Source organism: Zalophus californianus, chromosome X (genome assembly GCF_009762305.2).
Source record: "Zalophus californianus isolate mZalCal1 chromosome X, mZalCal1.pri.v2, whole genome shotgun sequence".
In the NCBI taxonomy this organism is placed as follows: domain Eukaryota; kingdom Metazoa; phylum Chordata; class Mammalia; order Carnivora; family Otariidae; genus Zalophus; species Zalophus californianus.
The window spans coordinates 109,185,347-109,203,729 of record NC_045612.1 but is presented as its reverse complement, the minus strand read 5'-3'; the positions used below and the strand labels follow the sequence as shown (position 1 = coordinate 109,203,729).

Here is an 18,383-nt window from a genome sequence, read left to right as displayed (position 1 = left end):
GACACCAGAAAGGAGATGACCCCATAGCATGGGGAAATCGTCTGGTGGATGAGGCAGCCACCGAAGCCAGTGAGGACAAAGACAGATCCCCTTCCCTCACCATGGCCCTGACACCCCGGAAGAAAAAGGAATGGGCCATGGCTGAGGGGACCACCCTGACTGAAAAGGGATGGGGGATGATGCCAGATGGGCACATTTTTGTTCCAACAGCAACTGGAGGGCATCTACTCAAGGAACACCACCGACTCACTCAGCTGGGAAAAACTGCATTAGAGACCCTTCTCAAGACATCAGTCAGCTGCCAGCACTATGCCAAGCCATGAGTGAACGATGCATAAAATAATGCTCGGTCTGCACCACGGTCCCCGCCAGGTGTCCAGAGGATGGGAGCAACCCCCTTCGAAGATCTAGAGGTAGACTTCACAGATGTGCAGCCAAGCAGAGGGTTCAAATATCTCCTAGTGAGAGTATGCACATACTCTGGGTGGGTCAAAGCCTTCCCGACCAGGACAGAGCAAAGCTGGGAAGTAGCTAAAGTCCTCTTGCAGGAGATCGTGCCCCAGTTCGGCCTGCCATTAACAATCCATAATGACGATGGACCCGCATTTGTGGCAGACATTGTACAGGTGACCAAATCTCTAAACATCACCTGGAGACTCCACACTGCTTACCGGCCCCAAAGTTCAGGGAAAGGGGTTTTCAGGACACTATGGAGTCAGGATGAGCCCCGGCAAGTTGAGAACCCTATGTGAATTGGAATGGCCCACCTTTGTCGGGTGGCCTTCAGAAGGGACACTGGATGTCCCAACAATTCATCGAGTATGGTGAGTCATAACAGGAGACCGAGGATGCCCTGACCAGTTTCCGTACATTGACTCCTGGCTAGGAATTGCTCAGATCCTTCCCCCCGGGTGCGATTCGCTTGCAATAGGCAGGGATGGCCAGAGTCTTAATTGCCTCATCCAAGTGACCCAAAGAAAATCAGCAAAAGCCCCAGTCTCCACAAATCCTAGCCGACGAGAGACGGAGGAACCTGAGAGGTGCAATGAAGATGGGGTGGTCGAACCTGGCCGTTCCATGATGTATTATCAGCCCTTCTCCACCACCGACCTCCTCAACTGGACACATAACACCCTATCCTACTCTGAGAAACCACAGGCCATGGTAGACCTTATAGAATCCCTCTTCCAGACTCATTGGCCAACCTGGGAAGACTGCCAACAGTTACTCCACACCCTGTTTAACACAGAGGAAAGGAGGAGAATAATGAAAGGTGCACAGCAGTACCTGGAAGAGCACGCACCAGCAGGAGTCATCAACCCTTCTGCCTGGGCTAACACAGCCACATTTGAAGAGTGCCCAGCATGGGACCTCACCACAACCGAGGGACAGGCCCACATCCACCGGTACCAGGAGGCCCTCCTCTGGGGAATCTGGGCAGGAGCTAAGAAATCCATGAACATGACTAAGGTATCCTCGGTCACTCAACAATCAGGGGAGTCCCCTGGGGACTACTACGAAAGACTATATGAAGCCTACAGGATATACACTCCATTTGACCCCGAGGCACAGGAAGGCCAACAGATGGTAAACACCTCCTTCATGGCTCAGGCTGTCCCAGACATCAGAAAAAAACTTCAGAAATTAGAGGGTTTCGCCGGGATGAACATCACCCAACTAATAGAGATTGCCAATAGGGTCTACATGAACAGGGAGGTCACAGCCGAACAGGAAGCCAACGAAAAGATGAAAAAAAAAGTCAGCCTCCTTGCCGCCACCCTGAAAGAAAAGGACAACACAAAGATGAGGAGACCCCAACCACTGAAAGGGGGGAAGCCCAGAACCCCCTTGGCAAGGGATCAATGTGCCTACTGTAAAGAGAAAGGGCATTGGAAAAAACGAATGCCCAGCCGCCACAAGGAAGCACCCCGAGAGGAGGACCTCACAGGCCTTGCAGGAATGGCCTCAGACGGAGGGGCACCGGGCTCTTTCCTCCTTTGCCCCATGAGCCCATGGTCAGAATGAAGGTGGGGGGCCAACCAGTGACTTTTATGGTTGATACTGGGGCCAAGCACTCTGTTGTCACCTCCCCAGTGGCCCCTTTCAGCAAAAGGACTGCAACCATCCTTGGGGCCACCGGGACATGGGCCATGCAACAGCCCTTCTGCCAGGCTCGCCAGTGTGAACTCAGGGGCCACAAGGTCCGACATGAATTCCTTTATCTGCCCGATTGCCCCATCCCTCTCCTGGGCCAAGATATACTCTCCAAGCTTAGGGCTCAGATAACCTTTGAGCCCACTGGACACACTAGCCTCTGATTCAACCCAAGGCAAGAGGAGACAGGGTCTCTGAACCGTAGCGCGAATGAATCGCACCCTCAAGGGAACCTTAGCAAAGTTTTGTCAGGAGACTAACTTCCATGGCCGGATCTGCTACCCCTAGCTCTCCTGCGTGCTCGCTGCACACGCCAGACATCAGGTTTCTCCCCTTTCAAATTAATGTATGGACGGCCTCCCCTGTGCTTGGGAAGCCTTCCAGGAAACTTGCATTGGGTTGGAGATAAAGAGATAAAGGAGCAGCTTCGGGGCCCTGGGGCCACCCTAAATAAATTACAAAAGTACACTTTTGAGAGGGTTCCAATCTCCTTAGGGTCTCAGGTACACTCCTTCCAGACAGGGGACTCAGTTTGGGTCAAAGATTGGAAAGCTCATCATTGGGCCGAGGAGCCTCGCCAGTGGAGAGTCCAGCCAGACTTCATGAACCCACTCCGGCTTCGGCGTGATTTCCCTCATCTTGGGAGTTGGACTCCACACTGTTGCCCCTCCTGACTGGACTTTCCCCCAGAGGCTTCTACCTGAGGTCATAGATCCCACTTTTACTGGCCCTCTGCTGTCTATTTCTGAGCGCATTTCACCATGGTTTTCCTGGCCCCAGTCAGTCCTGGTTTTCTTCTATCTGGTGTGCTGTTAAGTTTATGATTAAGTCCGTGTTCGCCCCAAGCCTTGCAGTCAACCCTCAGAGTCAAACAGAATGATGCCCTCCAAACTAGGTGTTTAAAGGGGCATCAAAGGGGGGGAATGATAAAGAAAATCTGTGTCCCAAAATGGCTGACGGAGCCAGCGAGAGAGGCCCAGTCCTTGCCTTGGGGCTCTTCCAGATTCTTCTCCCTGCCCCACTTCGTGCACGTGCTCAAAGTACCAAGTATGCAGAAGTAGAAGTGTATAAATTGCCCCCTTTGTTAGTGCTTGGGGCTCAGACCTTTGGAGACCACTGTCCTCTGAGCCCGCCGGCATTAAATAAACCTCCTGTCCTCCAAGATCTCCGGGAGCTGCTTGGTTCTTCCGTCGGGTGATCCAGTCCAGGTTCTGTAACACCCCCACCAGGGGAAGAGGTGTCTGGGATGTCAGCTCCTCTTTGACTTCCCTCCTCCAGTTAGAATCAGGCCAGCTACATTTTACCCCCCCACCCCAGGGCCCTACACAGTGAAAATGCCAGCAACACCTTGAAGACTATTAGGAGGAGGTAGAAATCCAAAGTAAGTGGCATCCAGATCATGTCTGTATTTTGTGCAGTGCCTTTTTTTTTCATAATTTACTGGCTATTCCGAAAGCCTCTCTCTCTGTCTGTCTCTGTGTGTGTATGTGTGTGTTGAGAGGGGCAGTCACTATGCTTAGTGAGAGTGCTGTTTCAAAAACTTACTTATTGCCACAGATGTCCATGTCTGAAAAGTCAAAGCTCTGCACAGTTTATGGCACAAAAATGAGATTTGACCTGCATTTGCCAATATTAAACAGTTGTATTTCCTATAGATCTTACTAAAAATGCCCTAAAATTATTTCTAGGACTTGACAACAAGTGTAGATTCCCAATTAGTCAATAGAAGGGAAAGGGGGATTTTGAGTGGGTCAGAAACATGACATTATCTTTTTTTTTAAAGATTTAATTTATTTGTTTGACAGATAGAGAGTACAAGCTGGGAAGGGGCAGAGGGAGAGGGAGAAACAGGCTCCCCACCCAGCAGGGAGTCCGATCCTAGGACCGTGGGATCATGACCTGAGCCGAACGCAGATGCTGAACCAACTGAGCCCCCCAGGCGCCCGCAAACATGACATTATCTTAACATGGACTGACTTTTTAAGTCTCGGGAAGTTAAATAGATCTTTTGATGTCCACATACTGGTGTGTTCTGCAGTGTCACTCAAATGCTGGACAGCTTTCTTCACACCACTCCGTTTAGATAAGAGAACCTAATTCTGCACTGCATCTCCATCACACTCTGCTACAAAGTGCAGCCACAGGAGAGCTAGGGTTGTGTGGAAAGGCCGTGGTCTCCCCTAGCCTCCCTGTGGGGAAGGGAGTGTTGGTGCCCAGGTTCTGTCTTCTCTGACCCTGGAGCTGGCCATGGGTGGAGTCTGCCCAACCACTGTTGCTGGGGTCACCTTTACCTGTATATTGGTTGAGACTTCCAGAAATTACCATTGCCCACTTTCCTGTTCTTCCTCTACTTCCTTGGCGGCTCCTTCTCAGGCTCCCATTCCAACTTCATCTCTTCCCAAGCCAGAAATGTTGGCACCCTTCCAGACTCAATCCTAGGCTCTCTTCTTTACATATTTAGCTGCTATGTTGCTCGAGACATACCAGTTTTTTTACACTTGTTTCTTGAGCTGTGCCTTCGGCCATTCCACAGTGTCCCTCTTCAGCCCCTTGGAAATACTTTCATCTCCACTCCCTCCTTTCCTGATAATAATATTGCCATTTCTGTTTTTTATGGTGTTGGCTTGCTATCTCTTATTTCTTATAAATGATCATATAGTTCAGTTTTTGTTTTAAGTGCATTTGGACATTTCTGGTCATTTGCATTTACCGAAATGACTGATATGCTTGATTTTATTGTTCCATATTGTATTCATGCTATATCATTTTATTTTTGATGGTTCTTTTCCTTTTCTTTTGCTTTTATGAAGTTGCTATCCATTCCATTTTTTTGTCCTTGCTAATTTGGACATTCCTTTGTACTTTTCCATTCTTTTAATGGCAATTTATTCTCTGGTATTCTTTTTTTTTTTTTAAGCACTTGTAAGCATTTAATGAACCCCCTCCGAAAACGTGGCTTCAAGCTACTAGAACGCAGGTGCCCCCGACACCCTTAATCTTCTCCTCTGCTCTTCTACTGAAGAATTTGGACTTCATGATGACAGGCTGTTTTGGGAGTTTTCCCTTTCCCAAAACTTTGTAGTAGCCCGATCACACCACATGAATGATAGGAGCAGCTCCAGTCTTGTTTTGATGGCATTTACCTGCGTCTGCTCACTGACTAAGGTCCACAGTTTATCAAGGTTGACAGTTGGGCAGAAGCTCTGGTTCCTCTTTAAGTGGTAATGTCTCATACCAACTTTTCCAAAGTAACCTGGGTGATATTTATTGAAGTTGATCCTGTGGTGATGCATGCCACCAGCATTACCCCGGCCTCCTGGGTGCTTCCGGTGCTTGCGCATGCAGCCGTGGCCGTGGCTCACGTGGCCCCGAAGTTTCCAGGCCTCAGTCTGGATGGCATGTCAGCAGCCCAGACGGAAAAAAGAAGTATTCTCTGGTATTCTTAATTGACTATTTTGTTAACGTTATTTGAAAACAAGACCCCTCAACTCTTTTCTCACTAAGACAGTTTATTTTTCCTTGCATCCCCTACTCCAGTAAGATGCGATTGTTAGACTATTTTAACTTCCCTTCCCTCTCTGGCCCCGGTTGAGAAATTTCAAATGTTCTTTCTCCATTCTCCCTCCATGTTCACCACATCGATGCCTAGGTGACTCCAAAATAGTTTAGTTCTAGATTATTATTAAAATTACCATTCCAGCAACTTCTTTTAAGAATACTTACCTTAAAAAAATCCTTATCTAGTACTCATATTATGTATTCCAAGAGGTTCATTTATGACTGATTTAGATGAAAACATATTATTACTTATTTGCAGACATCCAATCATCATCCATTTAAACTTTAGCACTTGAGGCCTCTGTTTCTGTTTATTCGTCATTTGGTTAGTATGATTTAAGTAGTTTCCTCAAATAGGTCAAGTGGTTGTTAACATTTTTTAATTCTTAAAAAATGAAAAAGAATTTTGTTTACTGATGAATAAAATCCTGGCTGGATATGGGGTTCTGGGGTGGTAGTCTGTACTCTCAGAAGTCTCTAGATGTTATTTCAACATCCTCTGTCTTCTAGGACTTTGAATGTTGTATAAGAGAAGCCCAATACTCGTCTTATTTTCTATTTATAGAAAACTTTTTCTGAGTGGAAACTTAAGATTTATCTTTCATTCTAGAGATTTAGAATTCCATCAAGGTATGTCTAAGTATGTATATCAGCTATTGCCAGAATGATGCTCTGGAACAAACTACCACAAAAAAATCTTATCGGCATTAAATTATAATTATTGCTTACTCACACATCTGTAAATCTAGGCTGGGCTTGACTCTTAACATTCAAGTTGGTTCCAGGCCACTTGATGTATTTCTCATCCTCCTTTTTTTTAAAAATTTACTTATTTAACTGACAGAAAGAGACAGCGAGAGCAGGAACACAAGCAGGGGTAGTGGGAGTGGGAGAGGGAGAAGCAGGTTTCCTGCTGAGCAGGGAGCCCGATGCGGGGCTTGATCCCAGGACCCTGGGATCATGACCTGAGCCGAAGGCAGTAGCTTAACCAACTGAGCCACCCAGGCGCCCCTCTCATCTTCCTTGAGTCAGGAGTGTCCCAAAGCATGCTCTCATGGCAGAAAGCAGAACAGGAGGATGTGAAAATAAGGGAAGCCTCGTTTAAAATGGCATTGGGAAGCCCTGAAGGGAGAGCTCTTGGTGCGCCTGGGTGACATGTGACTCTTGATCTTGGGGTTGTGAGTTCAAGCCCCACGTTGGGTGTAGAGATCGCTTAAATAAATAAACTTAAGGAAAATTCCAACCACCATTAAAAAAACATAAAAGCTGACCTTCCCTCATCTCCTTGGACTTACCTAGGGTTCACCATCGCTTGTATGTCCCAAAGTGCAATTTCTCTGTTATTCCTCAATAAACTCATTTGACTAGTAAAATAACTGGCTTTTTTATTTTTGAGGTTGACAATGGTGAGCCCCCTGTGCAAGGAAAATTCAGGCTTCTGCTTATATTATGTCCATGGGCCCACGTGAGGCACATAACCAACCCCAAGTCCGGAACTTGGGAAGTACAATCTGCTCATCTGTGTTAGATGAAGGGGAGGGAATCGGTACTTGTTGCACCAGAACTTAATCAACTATAATTTGTTTCTAGATCACCGACTAGGATTCTCATGGAACCTACTGGGAACTTGGCATACTTCTTCAGTCTGCAAACTTGGGCCTTTGTTTTGTTCTAGGGAATTTTCATTTATTATTCTCTTCATTATGCTTCTCCTTCACCAGTTCCCTTTCCTTCTTCATGGCCTGCTTTTGCTTGTTCTGTCTCCTAGATCTATCCTCCACCAAGACTCTTTCCTTTTCCCTGTAAGTTCCACATTTTTGTCTTTTTGAGATATTATGCTTTGAGATATTTCTTCCCTTCACCCAGATTACTGACTCTGGCTGCAAGGGTAGTCATCCTCTCCTTTAATTCATCTGATGTATCTTTAAGTTTCAAACCACAGCATCTGGTTTCACAGAGTTTGTACGTGTGGGAAGGTGCGCGTGCACAGGATTGACCAACTTAGCCTGGTTTGCCCAGCACTGTCCTGGTTTTAGCACTGAAAGCCTCATATCCCTGGAACTCCCTCAATCCCAGGCAAACTGGGACAATTGGTCACCCGAATGCTGTACTTGAATCTCTTTAAATCCTAGTTTTATTTTTTATTTGTTATCTGTCTTCTCTCACAATTCTGTTTTTGCTGGGCACCTGCCCTGTTTGATCCTTCTCCTTCTGGCTGCTTGTAAATTCTAAGATGTCTGGTTATTTTTTTCTTTATCTACTGTACTGAGACCATTTGGGTCTCGCCTGCCATATACCAGGACTTGAAACAAATTCAGTCATTAGCTTTCTTGGGAGAGAGAAAAACTTACAACACCAGGGTAGCAAGAGAAGAGAAGGCATGGGTCCCTTTGCTCCTGTCATGCATTTGAGGAGACTACCAGTGCCCCCACACCTTCCTGGATATACAGTGTGGGGCCACGTTCCAGTAGAGGGACCCGAGCCCTTATTGCTCTCCTTTCGAACAAGCATGAGAAAACAACCTTGTCAAGGAAGGGACACACAAATTGCTTGGGTGCCACGCAGTCTGGAGCTGGACACAAGATATTTAAAGAAGTTGTCTGGGAATTCCAGCCTCTGGCACCCGAGGTCTGTTGGGAGACACTTTTCCGTGGGTTTCTCTTGTTCCTGCACACCTTGTGAGCAGAAACACTGATAGCTTTTATTCTGAGCTAACTTTCCAAGAAAGTTTGTAGAGTGAACAGCCTTAGGAGATAGAGAGCACGTCTCCCTATGGAGCCAAAGAAAAATGTGTCTGTTGATGGTATAATAATGTCTCCCTTTAGGGCAAAAACTGGGCAGGTTTGCTTGCAGCCCTCTTTAAGAGACGGGTACTTCCTAAGCTTGGTTCCTCACCTGCAACACACCTCCACTGAACATGCAGCATCCACTTGGGCCCACCTCTGTGTTGCCCCAGTGGGAAGTGGGGGGCAAGAGAACCGACGCAAACAGGAAGCACGTGCTGTCTGTTGTGCTACGAGGAATCACATCCTTTGCCTCTGACCCAATGTTATTGTGATTTCTGCCAGCATCCATGAGCTTGAAGCAGACTCACTTGTTAGCTTGCAGGCAGGGCAAGTCTCATACCCTTTCCAGTTCTCACCAGAGCCCGTTAGAGGTGTCATGCTGCCCCATCAGCAATCCTTCAGTGGAAGCTTCCTCCACTCTGCTCCAGCCTCAGCTGATTCATGGTCCCAGCAAGCCAGAATGAGGTCACTTTGGGATAATTCTGCTCATTTCAATACAGCAGATAACTGGCAACTCCAGGGTGGTTGATCATCTTTGACTGCTATATGGAGGAAGTCCCACTCTATGAAAGGGTTGTCTTCTAAGTATGATTTGTAAGTTGTTTTTTTTTTTTAAGATTTTATTTGGGGCGCCTGGGTGGCTCAGTTGGTTAAGCGACTGCCTTTGGTTCGGGTCATGGTCCCAGGGTCCTGGGATCGAGCCCTGCATTGGGCTCCCTGCTCCGCGGGAAGCCTGCTTCTCCCTCTCCCTTTGCCACTCCCCCTGCTTGTGCTCTCGCTCTGTCAAATAAATCTTAAAAAAAAAAAAAAAGGTGCTCCTGAGGTCACACCCCATACCTAGAGAATCTTAAAAAAATAAAGATTTCATTTATTTATTTGACAGAGCACACGCGTGAGCACAAGCGGGGGGAGGGGCAGAAGGAGACGGAGAAGCAGGCTCCCCGCTGAGCAGACATGGGGCTTGATCCCAGGACCCAGAAATCATGACCTGAGCCGAAGGCAGACGCTTAACCGATTGAGCGCCCACGTGCCCCTGATAAGTATTTTTCTACAAAAATAACTTTATAAACAGCAGTTATACCTAGCCCTAGTTATTTTTTAAAAAAGATTTTACTTGACAGAGAAAGAGAGCACAAGCAGGGGGAGGGGCAGGCAGAGGAAGAGAGAGAAGGAGGCTCCCCATGGAGTAAGGAGCCAGATGTGGGGTTCAATCCCAGGACCTTGGGATCATGACCTGAGTGGAAGGCAGAAGCTTAACTGACTGAGCCACCCAGGCGCCCCAACCTAGCCCTAGTTATTTCCAGACTGACCCAGTAAATTTATTTGTTTATTTATTTATTTAAAGATTTTATTTATTTGAGACAGAATGAGAGAGAGCACATGAGAGGGGGGAGGGTCAGAGGGAGAAGCAGACTCCCCACTGAGCAGGGAGTGCGATGCGGGACTCGATCCCGGGACTCCAGGATCATGACCTGAGCCGAAGGCAGTTGCTTAACCAACTGAGCCACCCAGGCGCCCTGACCCAGTAAATTTATTACGCAGCTCCAGCTTAGTGGTTAAGATTATGGGTTCTGGAGGCAGGCTATCTAGATTCAAATCCTGGCCCCTCCATTAGCTAGATTAGTTACAGCATCCTCTCAGTTGTCTCGCTTGAAAATGGAGTTTACAACACTAACCACCAATAGGGTCATTTTGAGGATTAAATGAATAATGCATGTCTTGTAAGCAACTCCTTGCCAGGCTGCTGTGATTACCATTCAATAATCTGGCTGCTATGTACAGTTTAAGCAAGCTTGATCATCACCTGTCATCTTGCTGTTATTAGAGTAACATTAGCCTTGCTCTGCCCACTCAGTTCTCCCGGGTGAGAAGGCCAGACCTGTGGGGAGGGGTCTGCAGTTCTCCAGCCCTGCTGGGGAGCGGAAGGATGCCCCTACAACCCAGGGAGCAGTATTATGACACTTGCTTGGCCCACATCTGAATTACATCTTCTAACATATGAGCATCCCTTACAAAGAGAAAATAATGATGTCCAACTCTTTGACTCTGAATCTCTCTCTCTTTCAGATGGTTCTAAACTCTGGCAGAGATGCCAGTTATTAGCCCCCCTCAAGCACCAACACGTAGTTAAGTGACAGGCTGTAATTTGTCATTTCATCCATACGCCTTGGGGGTCTCTCCAACCATATGCTGAGCCCACCGTGGATGGGTCTATGTCTTGCCCTCAGTAAGGCAGTGGAGGGGGCAGTGTGGGAAAGGACATGGTCTCTTACCCCAAGAAGCTTGGGTCCAGATCTGGGCTCTGATACTTTATAGGTAGGTGACCTTTAGCTCCCAAGACCTTGTTTCCACATCCATCATTGTACCTTCCTTACACGGGCCTTACGAGGCCTGAGTGGGTTACAACATGTACAACAGAACAGTGCCTAGCATGCGGTGAGAAGAGCGCGAAGAAATCCTGTATTTTTTAGCCTAGATGTTTTCCAAGATGCGATGACAGCAGTTAAGTACATTTTCCCTGCAGATGAAATACTGAAGTTGTGGAGATGAAGGATTATTTTATGGAAAAAGATATTTACCTGAAACACTGAGACTGTCAAGGATGTCCTCACCCTTACCAGTGAGAATAAACTCAGCCTCTGCTAATGAACGGGTGGCCACGGTGCCATTTCAGGAGGCAGCACACAACAAAAACCAGAGACAAGATTGGTATTGGTTAGAAGGTGAGGGAAGGGAGAAAAGGACCTGAAGACAGCCTACCCAGCAAGGAACCTAACATGTTTAGTTATTTGTAAGAAAAGAAAAGTTTCTTAGGAGAAGTACATGTTTTTCCCAAGATTTTCTCAAAATAGAAATTGAAAATGGGATAATAGTTTTTTTTAACTTATTGATGAGTAAGTACACATTCTCTGTGCAGATACACATCCCTGGACTCCAGGGGCTGGGCAATACTTTTTCATCTGGAATCTTATCTCCATCATCTTATGGTCTGTGTTCTGCCCTCTGACTTGTGATAGGGTGACAGGCCACTAAAATCTTGAACCTTCTGTTTCCCAATCTCTTTATTACATACTCCTCTTTGCAAATGTAACATGCATTATCCTATCGAGACTTTATCATACTGGGAATGTAGCTTAAATTGCTAAAGGATGAAATTACATGAGTGGTGAATAAGATCTAGATTATGAAGAGGGATTTTTCTTTTCTTTGGTATCTGTATCTCCCCATCCCAGCTGGGGCCTAACACAGTATGAGGCACATAGGAAGTCCTCCCTAAAGAGTTGTGTGAATAAATACACACTCTGAGATTTACTTCAAGGGTGCTTACCTTTCTGTTAATCAGTGTGGCAGTTGCCTCAAATTACCAACCTTGATGGGGATGATTAAAAGGAAATAATCATAGATCACCAACGGTGATGTGACACAAACCTTAATTTATTTACTTCTCTGGGAAGAGAGCACCACATTACTCAAGAACAAGTTCACCTATGTCACAACATAGATTTAAATTTCATAAATCTGTTATATGCATATTTTTTGAGAAATACCATACAATACTATACATGAATGTTCTCTTCCCAATAATTTCCATAATATTTTCCCTTCTCTAGCTTACTTTATCGTAAGAATACAGTGTATAATACATACAACAAACAACATACCTGTTAGCTGACAGTTTAAGTGATCGGTAAGACTTCCGGTCAGCAGTAAGCTACTAGGAGCTAAATTTTTGGCTAGGCAGCAGACATACACAGATTGCTGACTTCATGGGGAGTCGGCGCCCCTAACCCCACATTGTTCAACGGTCACCAGTACCAAGAGGGCGGAAGGAAAGAAGTACATCATATCAGGTGGGATTCTGGGTGCAGGTGTCTGGTTGGTTCCCAAGGCCAAGCGGAAACTCTTTTTAGCAAGTGGTCATCACGCCGGTTCAGTTCTTACAAGTGCGGGCACCATACACGAAGATGTCCAGGATGGGTAACCTAAAGCCCTACCGGGCTCAGCGTCACTCACATGGCATGTCTGACTCGTTGGCTTGAGGTTGGCCGAAATCTTTCCTTAGCAGGGCCGGGAGAGCACGTTAGTACAGCGGGGTTGACCAAGTAGGAGCCGCCGCTTACCTGCCTCTTTACTCATCTCTTAAAGTGGAACTGCCAGACCTCATTTCCCTTTTCTGTCAGAGCCAAAGGCAGGGAAGCATGCATGTGTACATAGAGAAACAAATTTTAGGGAGACAGGCTGCCCTTTAAAAATTGTAATGCAACAAAATACCAGAAGCTCTCACAGAACTCCTTGCACAGCAACGTTCCTAGCAAGAGCATTCACAATGGCCAAAAGGTGGAAGCAAGCTAAATGTCCATCGATGGATGACAGATCGCCAAAACGAGGTATACGCACACCAGGGAATATTATTCAGCCGAGCAAGAACGAACAAAGCCCGATGCGTGTTACACCACACACGAACCTCGAACACATTATGCCAAGTGAGAGAGGCCAGACATGAAAGGTCACATGCTATCTGATCCCATCATCAGCAAATATCTAGAAGAGGGAAGTCCACAGACCCAGAAAGCAAACTGGTGTTTCCCGGGCTGGGGGAGGGGAGGATGGGCAGCCAGTGCTTCCTGGCTACAGAGATCTGTTTGGGGTGAGGAAGCTGTTTTGGAAATAGAGCTGGTGGTGGCACAGCCATGTAAACGTAGTAGTGAAGGCCACTCAGCGGTACCCCTGAAAATGGGTGATTGTTGCTTATGTGAATTACACCTCCATAAAAAGAAAGGGGAAACAGAAAGAACATCAGGGCTATTTTGAGCGCCACCAATGCAAGAAAGCAGGAACGGACATGGGGGAGCCTGGCTGCTGAACAATTGATGGGCACCAGGAGGGGAGAGGCAGAAACGGGGGGCGGGGAGGGTTCCACTTCAGAATCTAACCAGAGGTCACAAACACTTGAAACGCAAACAAATACAACACATTTTCCAAATGTGTGTAGCTCTTTAATTTCTGCAAATAACCTGGCATTCTAAACCAAGTAAATGATTGATTGTATAGGGAGAAAGCAAGACATCCCACAAGTGCCTTTTCAAGGCCAGTGATTATACCTGGAGGAGAGGGGCTGGGCTCCGGGGTGGGGGCAGGGTGGGCACTGAGTGCAGCCTGGGGACCGCCACCAAGCAGGGGCGTCCTTGAGCCGCTCCGCCCATTTGCGAAGTCTCCCACATCCTCCATATAAGCCTGGCAAGCACATCATCTTTTGGCAGGTTTCACAGATCCTTTCAAAACAAATTTGTAAAAATTGCATTTAATACATGTGCACAAACCTTTTAAGCACATACCAAGTCCACTCTTCTAAAAGGTGTTTCGACAAGAGCGGGCGCGTTCGGGGTGGTATGGCCGTAGACTAAAAGGTGTTTCGAGGGTTTAAGAGGTCACTTCAGTCCAGACTATGTACAGGGAAACCATGTGTAAAAAGCTACGCCCTTGGACAAACACTGCTTCAGGATTCCACTTATGCAAAGTATCTGAAGCAGTCCAACGCGGGGAAACAGAAAAGAGAATGCTGGGGGAGACGGGGAGCTGCTTCTCCGTGGGGACAGAGTTTCACTTTTGCAAGAGGAGAACAGTTCCAGGGATCCCTTGTGCAGCAACGGGAATCTACTGAGCATGACTGACAACCGCACACTTTCAAAAATGGTGAAGGCGGTCCATTTCAGGTCAGGATTTTTAGCTCATCGAAAAATTTTCACAACCGTCCTGTTAAAGTCATACCCACGCTAACTGTTTTGCTAGTGTAGTGTTACGGTTTTCGAGAAATTATAGGCTTTAGGGGTTTAGACAGAACCCAGTTTGGAGCTGGATCTACTTTAGAACATTAACGTAAAGGTGACTCCATCTACGAGCACAGCAACAAGGCAATGAGTTCAAGCAAAAACAATCCCAGTTTCTTACATCGCTGCCTGGTTTCTACAAACCACTCAGGAGGTTGTGCTTCCGTAGAGTTTGGACATCTAACCGTAAAATACTGACACGTTACGGGAAAACAAAACAAAACAACAATGAAACCAGAACCAAAATGAGGTCAAAACTCGGGAGTTGATTTGGGCCCATGCTCTGGTGTTTTTTAAAAAGAGAGCAAATGGGGCGCCTGGGTGGCTCAGTCGTTAAGCGTCTGCCTTTGGCTCACTCGGGTCATGATCCCAGGGTCCTGGGATCGAGCCCGGCATCGGGCTCCCGGCTCCGCGGGAAGCCTGCTTCTCCCTCTCCCACTCCCCCTGCTTGTGTTCCCTCTCTCGCTGTGTCTCTGTCAAATAAATAAAACCTTAAAGAAAAATAAAAAGAGAGCAAATAATGCAAGCCTCAGGATTTGGGAGGGGAAGGCGCGCCTCTGTCCACTTTACCTCCGGACTGGCTTGCGGCCTGCTGGCCCCGAGGCGGCCCAGCTGTCTGCGCGGCCACCGTCGTGACAGCCACGGGGCCCTGCAAGATTCTCAAGGCTTGTGCCTGCTGCGGGGGCGGTGGCTGCGAGGCAGGGGCCGGCGGCAGTGGGTGCGCAGGGCGAGGGCCGATCTGCCGGGGCCTTCCGTGGCTCTCCGCAGAGCCAAGCGCGGCCAACACCGCCGCCTGGGGCTGCGGCACACTCCCCTCTCCAGCCCGGCTAAGGACCACAGCCGGCTGAGCAGATGAGGCCGTTTTCGGACCGGCGGCACCTCGTGCCCTTGAACCCTGTGGCACCGGCTGCAGAGGACCAGAAGTGGAGGCTTGCTGAAGTTGTTCTTGGGGAATCAACTGACAGAGCCGCTGCTCTGGCTGCTGCGGGGTGTTCAAAAGGAGCGAATCTTGGGGAAGCTCCAGTAGAGTTACTGGCCTGAGGCCGGAAGGGTGTTTTAAAAAAAACTGAACGCGGACCGGAGGACCCCGCGCTGCCGTGGGCACCGCACTGGGGGACTGAGCTCCTGAGGGCAGGCTGCTGGGCTTGACCCGCGCGGGAGCCGTGGTGCCAGCCGTGCAGCCCTGCCCGGGGCCGGAGCCCCGCGCCAAAGCCTGCGCTCCTCGACCGGGGCCCGCCACTTTGGGGAGGCGGAGGTTGCGGCCCGCAGAGCTGGCCGTGACCTGGGCGTGGGGGCTGCTTTGTGATGAGCCGGCGGGGGACGGGGTGGTCGCAGGCAGCCTGCTAACTCGAGTGCCCTGCTTCACAGAGGATTTCGGGGACTTGGCCGTGACCGGGGTGGCCGGGGCTCTTGGTGAGGAGCTGCTGGTGGGCAAAGTGCCTGCAGGAAACGCGCCAACTCGAATCACTTCCACAGAGGACTTCTGGGACTTGGCCGTGACCGGGGTGGCCAGGGCTCCCAGCGGGGAGCTGCGGGTGGACAGGGTGGCTGCGGGAAGCGGGCTAACTCCAGTCACATTCACAGAGGATTGCTGGGAGTTGGCCGAGACCCGGCTCGCCGGGCTCCTCTGCGGTGCGCTGGCAGAGGACGGGAGGGCTGCAGGAAGCGGGTTAACTCGATTCACACCCACGGACGACTGCTGGGAAAGACCTGGTGGCTTAGAAGCAGGAGCCGGAGATGGAGATTTAAGAAAGCTGCTGGCCTCCCATGGAGTAAAACTGTTCCCCGACCAACTCTTTCCTGAGCTCCAGGGAAGTCTGACGCGTAGAGGTGGCGGTCTGACGCCCTGGCCCTGGACCGGAGACCGAACCGACACCATCTCAGGCTGTTCTGGGTCCTTCCCGGGAGGAAGCCCGCTGAGGCCGGCTGAGCCGCTGGAGCTCTGGGACGCGGGGACCAGACACTTGGCCTTCTGCGGGACCACCGCGTCTGGCCGAACGACTACCCCCCCAGCAGCAGTCTTTGACTCGGGCGGGACACCGTCTGAATGGTCATCTGTGGAGGGGTGCGGAGGAGACATCTGTCCCTCCCACCCGCCTTCCTTCCAGGGCCTTCTCGGTCCAGAGAAAGGTGGATTATTCGGCGGCAGCGGCGGCTGCATGAAGGTCAGCTCCGTTGTCTGAGGCTCGCCGCCAGCCTCACATCCAAACGCACCACCGTCTCTCACCTCGTGGGCTGGCCAGACTCCTGGAGGTGAGACATCCTGTCTGGCGGACCTCTTCCCTCTGGCATATTTCTGCACATCCACTTCAGACGGGACGGCCAAGTCACAGGGTCTCTGTTTCCACATATCTACACAACTGCCCGCTTTAGAATTTTTGAGGTCATACCGCTGCCCAGCTTGGCTGTCTCTGCCTTTCCGGCAAGAGGCCCAAACTCTGAGCTCAGGAGGAGGTGGGCAACCGGACAGCTCCCGCTGCCGACTCAGAGAGGGTGCAGAATACCTCTTGAAGCTCCTTTTCATCGGGCGAGTGTTCATCTTTTGCTTGTTATAGAGCAGCCTGTTTGCCGTGCAGGCTACTGATATGGAAGGATCCAGACACAGGGGTTCCGCAGTAGCCAAGATCAGTTGGCTCTCAAGCAACAGCTTGTCCTCCTGGGTCCATTCCTGGCCATCGCTGGTGATGGACTGCACGTCGCAGGCTAACGTCTGCATGGTTGGGCGCAGGAGAATATGCCTGCTCTGGTAGCCGGGAGGTTCCCCACCACTGCCCTGCCTGTAGTCCCGCACCTGTGCTATGACACACCCACAGTGGAAAATGTTAACCTGAGATTTTTCCAGGAGGTCCAGCAGAGCAGGGGGTAATTCTTCAGCATCCAGGTATTCCAGCAATTCCCCTGCTTCATAAGGCAGCCGAATGGTCTCCGAATCCGCTCCATGTTTCCCCTCGAGCATCAGCGAATATCCCCCCACTCCCGGATGTAGGCTGACCACCAAACAGGGCAACGACTCTCTCCTGACGAGCTTCTCTAGCAAGTTCACGTTGCTTCTTAGTTCCTCCGGAGCCTCAGGCTCTTTCCCACATTCTTCCACATACATGTCATAAAGTTTTTCATAGAGAGATGCTTCCCCACTCGACGAGCGTTTCCTTTTAGGAGGCCTCTGCTGGGCACTTGCGATGACATAGTCCGCACGGTCCAAAGCTCGTTCTACAGCCTGTTGCATCGCGGGACAAAGGGGGCCCTAAAGAGAAGACACAACGCAAGTGCCTTGAGGGGCGGGGTGAAAACCCTGTCTTTCACGTCCAGGTAGAGTCTCGCCAGCGCCGCAACTCCACCGTGGAGCCACGAGCCTCACTTGCAAATGGACGGCCAGAAGCCCGCCCCACCGCAAGCACCACACAACTTACCTGCGATTTGGGGAAAACACCCGCACGTGTCAGAGCCGCCTCCGCGCCAGGTCCAGACTCCCTGCCGGCTGGGCCGGAGGTGGATGGGAGCCCCCCCCCCCCCGCCCTCCCCGCTCTCCCCCCGCCCCCGGGCTCCCCGCCCCGCCGCGGGAGCATCCGCTTGTGCGCACGTGCGCTCTCTGCAGGCCACAGCGGCGGCGGGCCTCAAGCCTCCTCCTGTCGTTGCCTCTGCCTCCGGGCCTTGAGGCCCACAGCCCGCACTTCCGCTGCAGGGCCGGACCTTTGTTTTCCGCTCAAGGCCGAGAGCATGCCGCCACCGACGCGGAGGCAACAAGCCGGAGAATACGCACTTTCCGGTCCGGTCCCAGTCCACGCGGGTTTGCGCAGGAATGCGGCTGTCGCGCAAGCCTTGGAAGCTGTTCATTTCTTTTCTTGGCCAGCGCCTCACCCAGAATTGTTCGCTGTTTCTGAGTCTCCTGTCGTGAACGGCGGGGCTGCACCTGGTGCCCATCACCGCTTGAACACACCCCACAGAGTCCACGTGTGTAGCAGCTCCCGCCTACGTGGAGGCTCGCTGTATTTGGAGCAGGCGTCGGAATTCTTCCTTGAGTCTTCCGGTGATCTGCCTGATGGTTGGCGTGTAGATG

The 18,383-nt window shown here is 49.8% G+C and overlaps 1 protein-coding gene across 1 annotated transcript in view; it reads right to left on the bottom strand.

The window, feature by feature from the left end:
• Nucleotides 1–17,552, bottom strand: part of LOC113931217 (transcription factor SPT20 homolog) — a 45,478-nt gene extending 27,926 nt beyond the window's left edge. The window contains exons 1-4 of the mRNA XM_035725458.1: nt 15,936–17,552; nt 14,897–15,608; nt 13,835–13,899; nt 5,298–5,543 (exon numbers count right to left, since the gene is read on the bottom strand). Of these exons, the coding sequence (XP_035581351.1) occupies nt 5,298–5,543; nt 13,835–13,899; nt 14,897–15,608; nt 15,936–17,552 (2,640 nt within the window). The remainder of the gene's footprint in view (nt 1–5,297; nt 5,544–13,834; nt 13,900–14,896; nt 15,609–15,935) is intronic.
• Nucleotides 17,553–18,383: the final 831 nt, after the last annotated feature.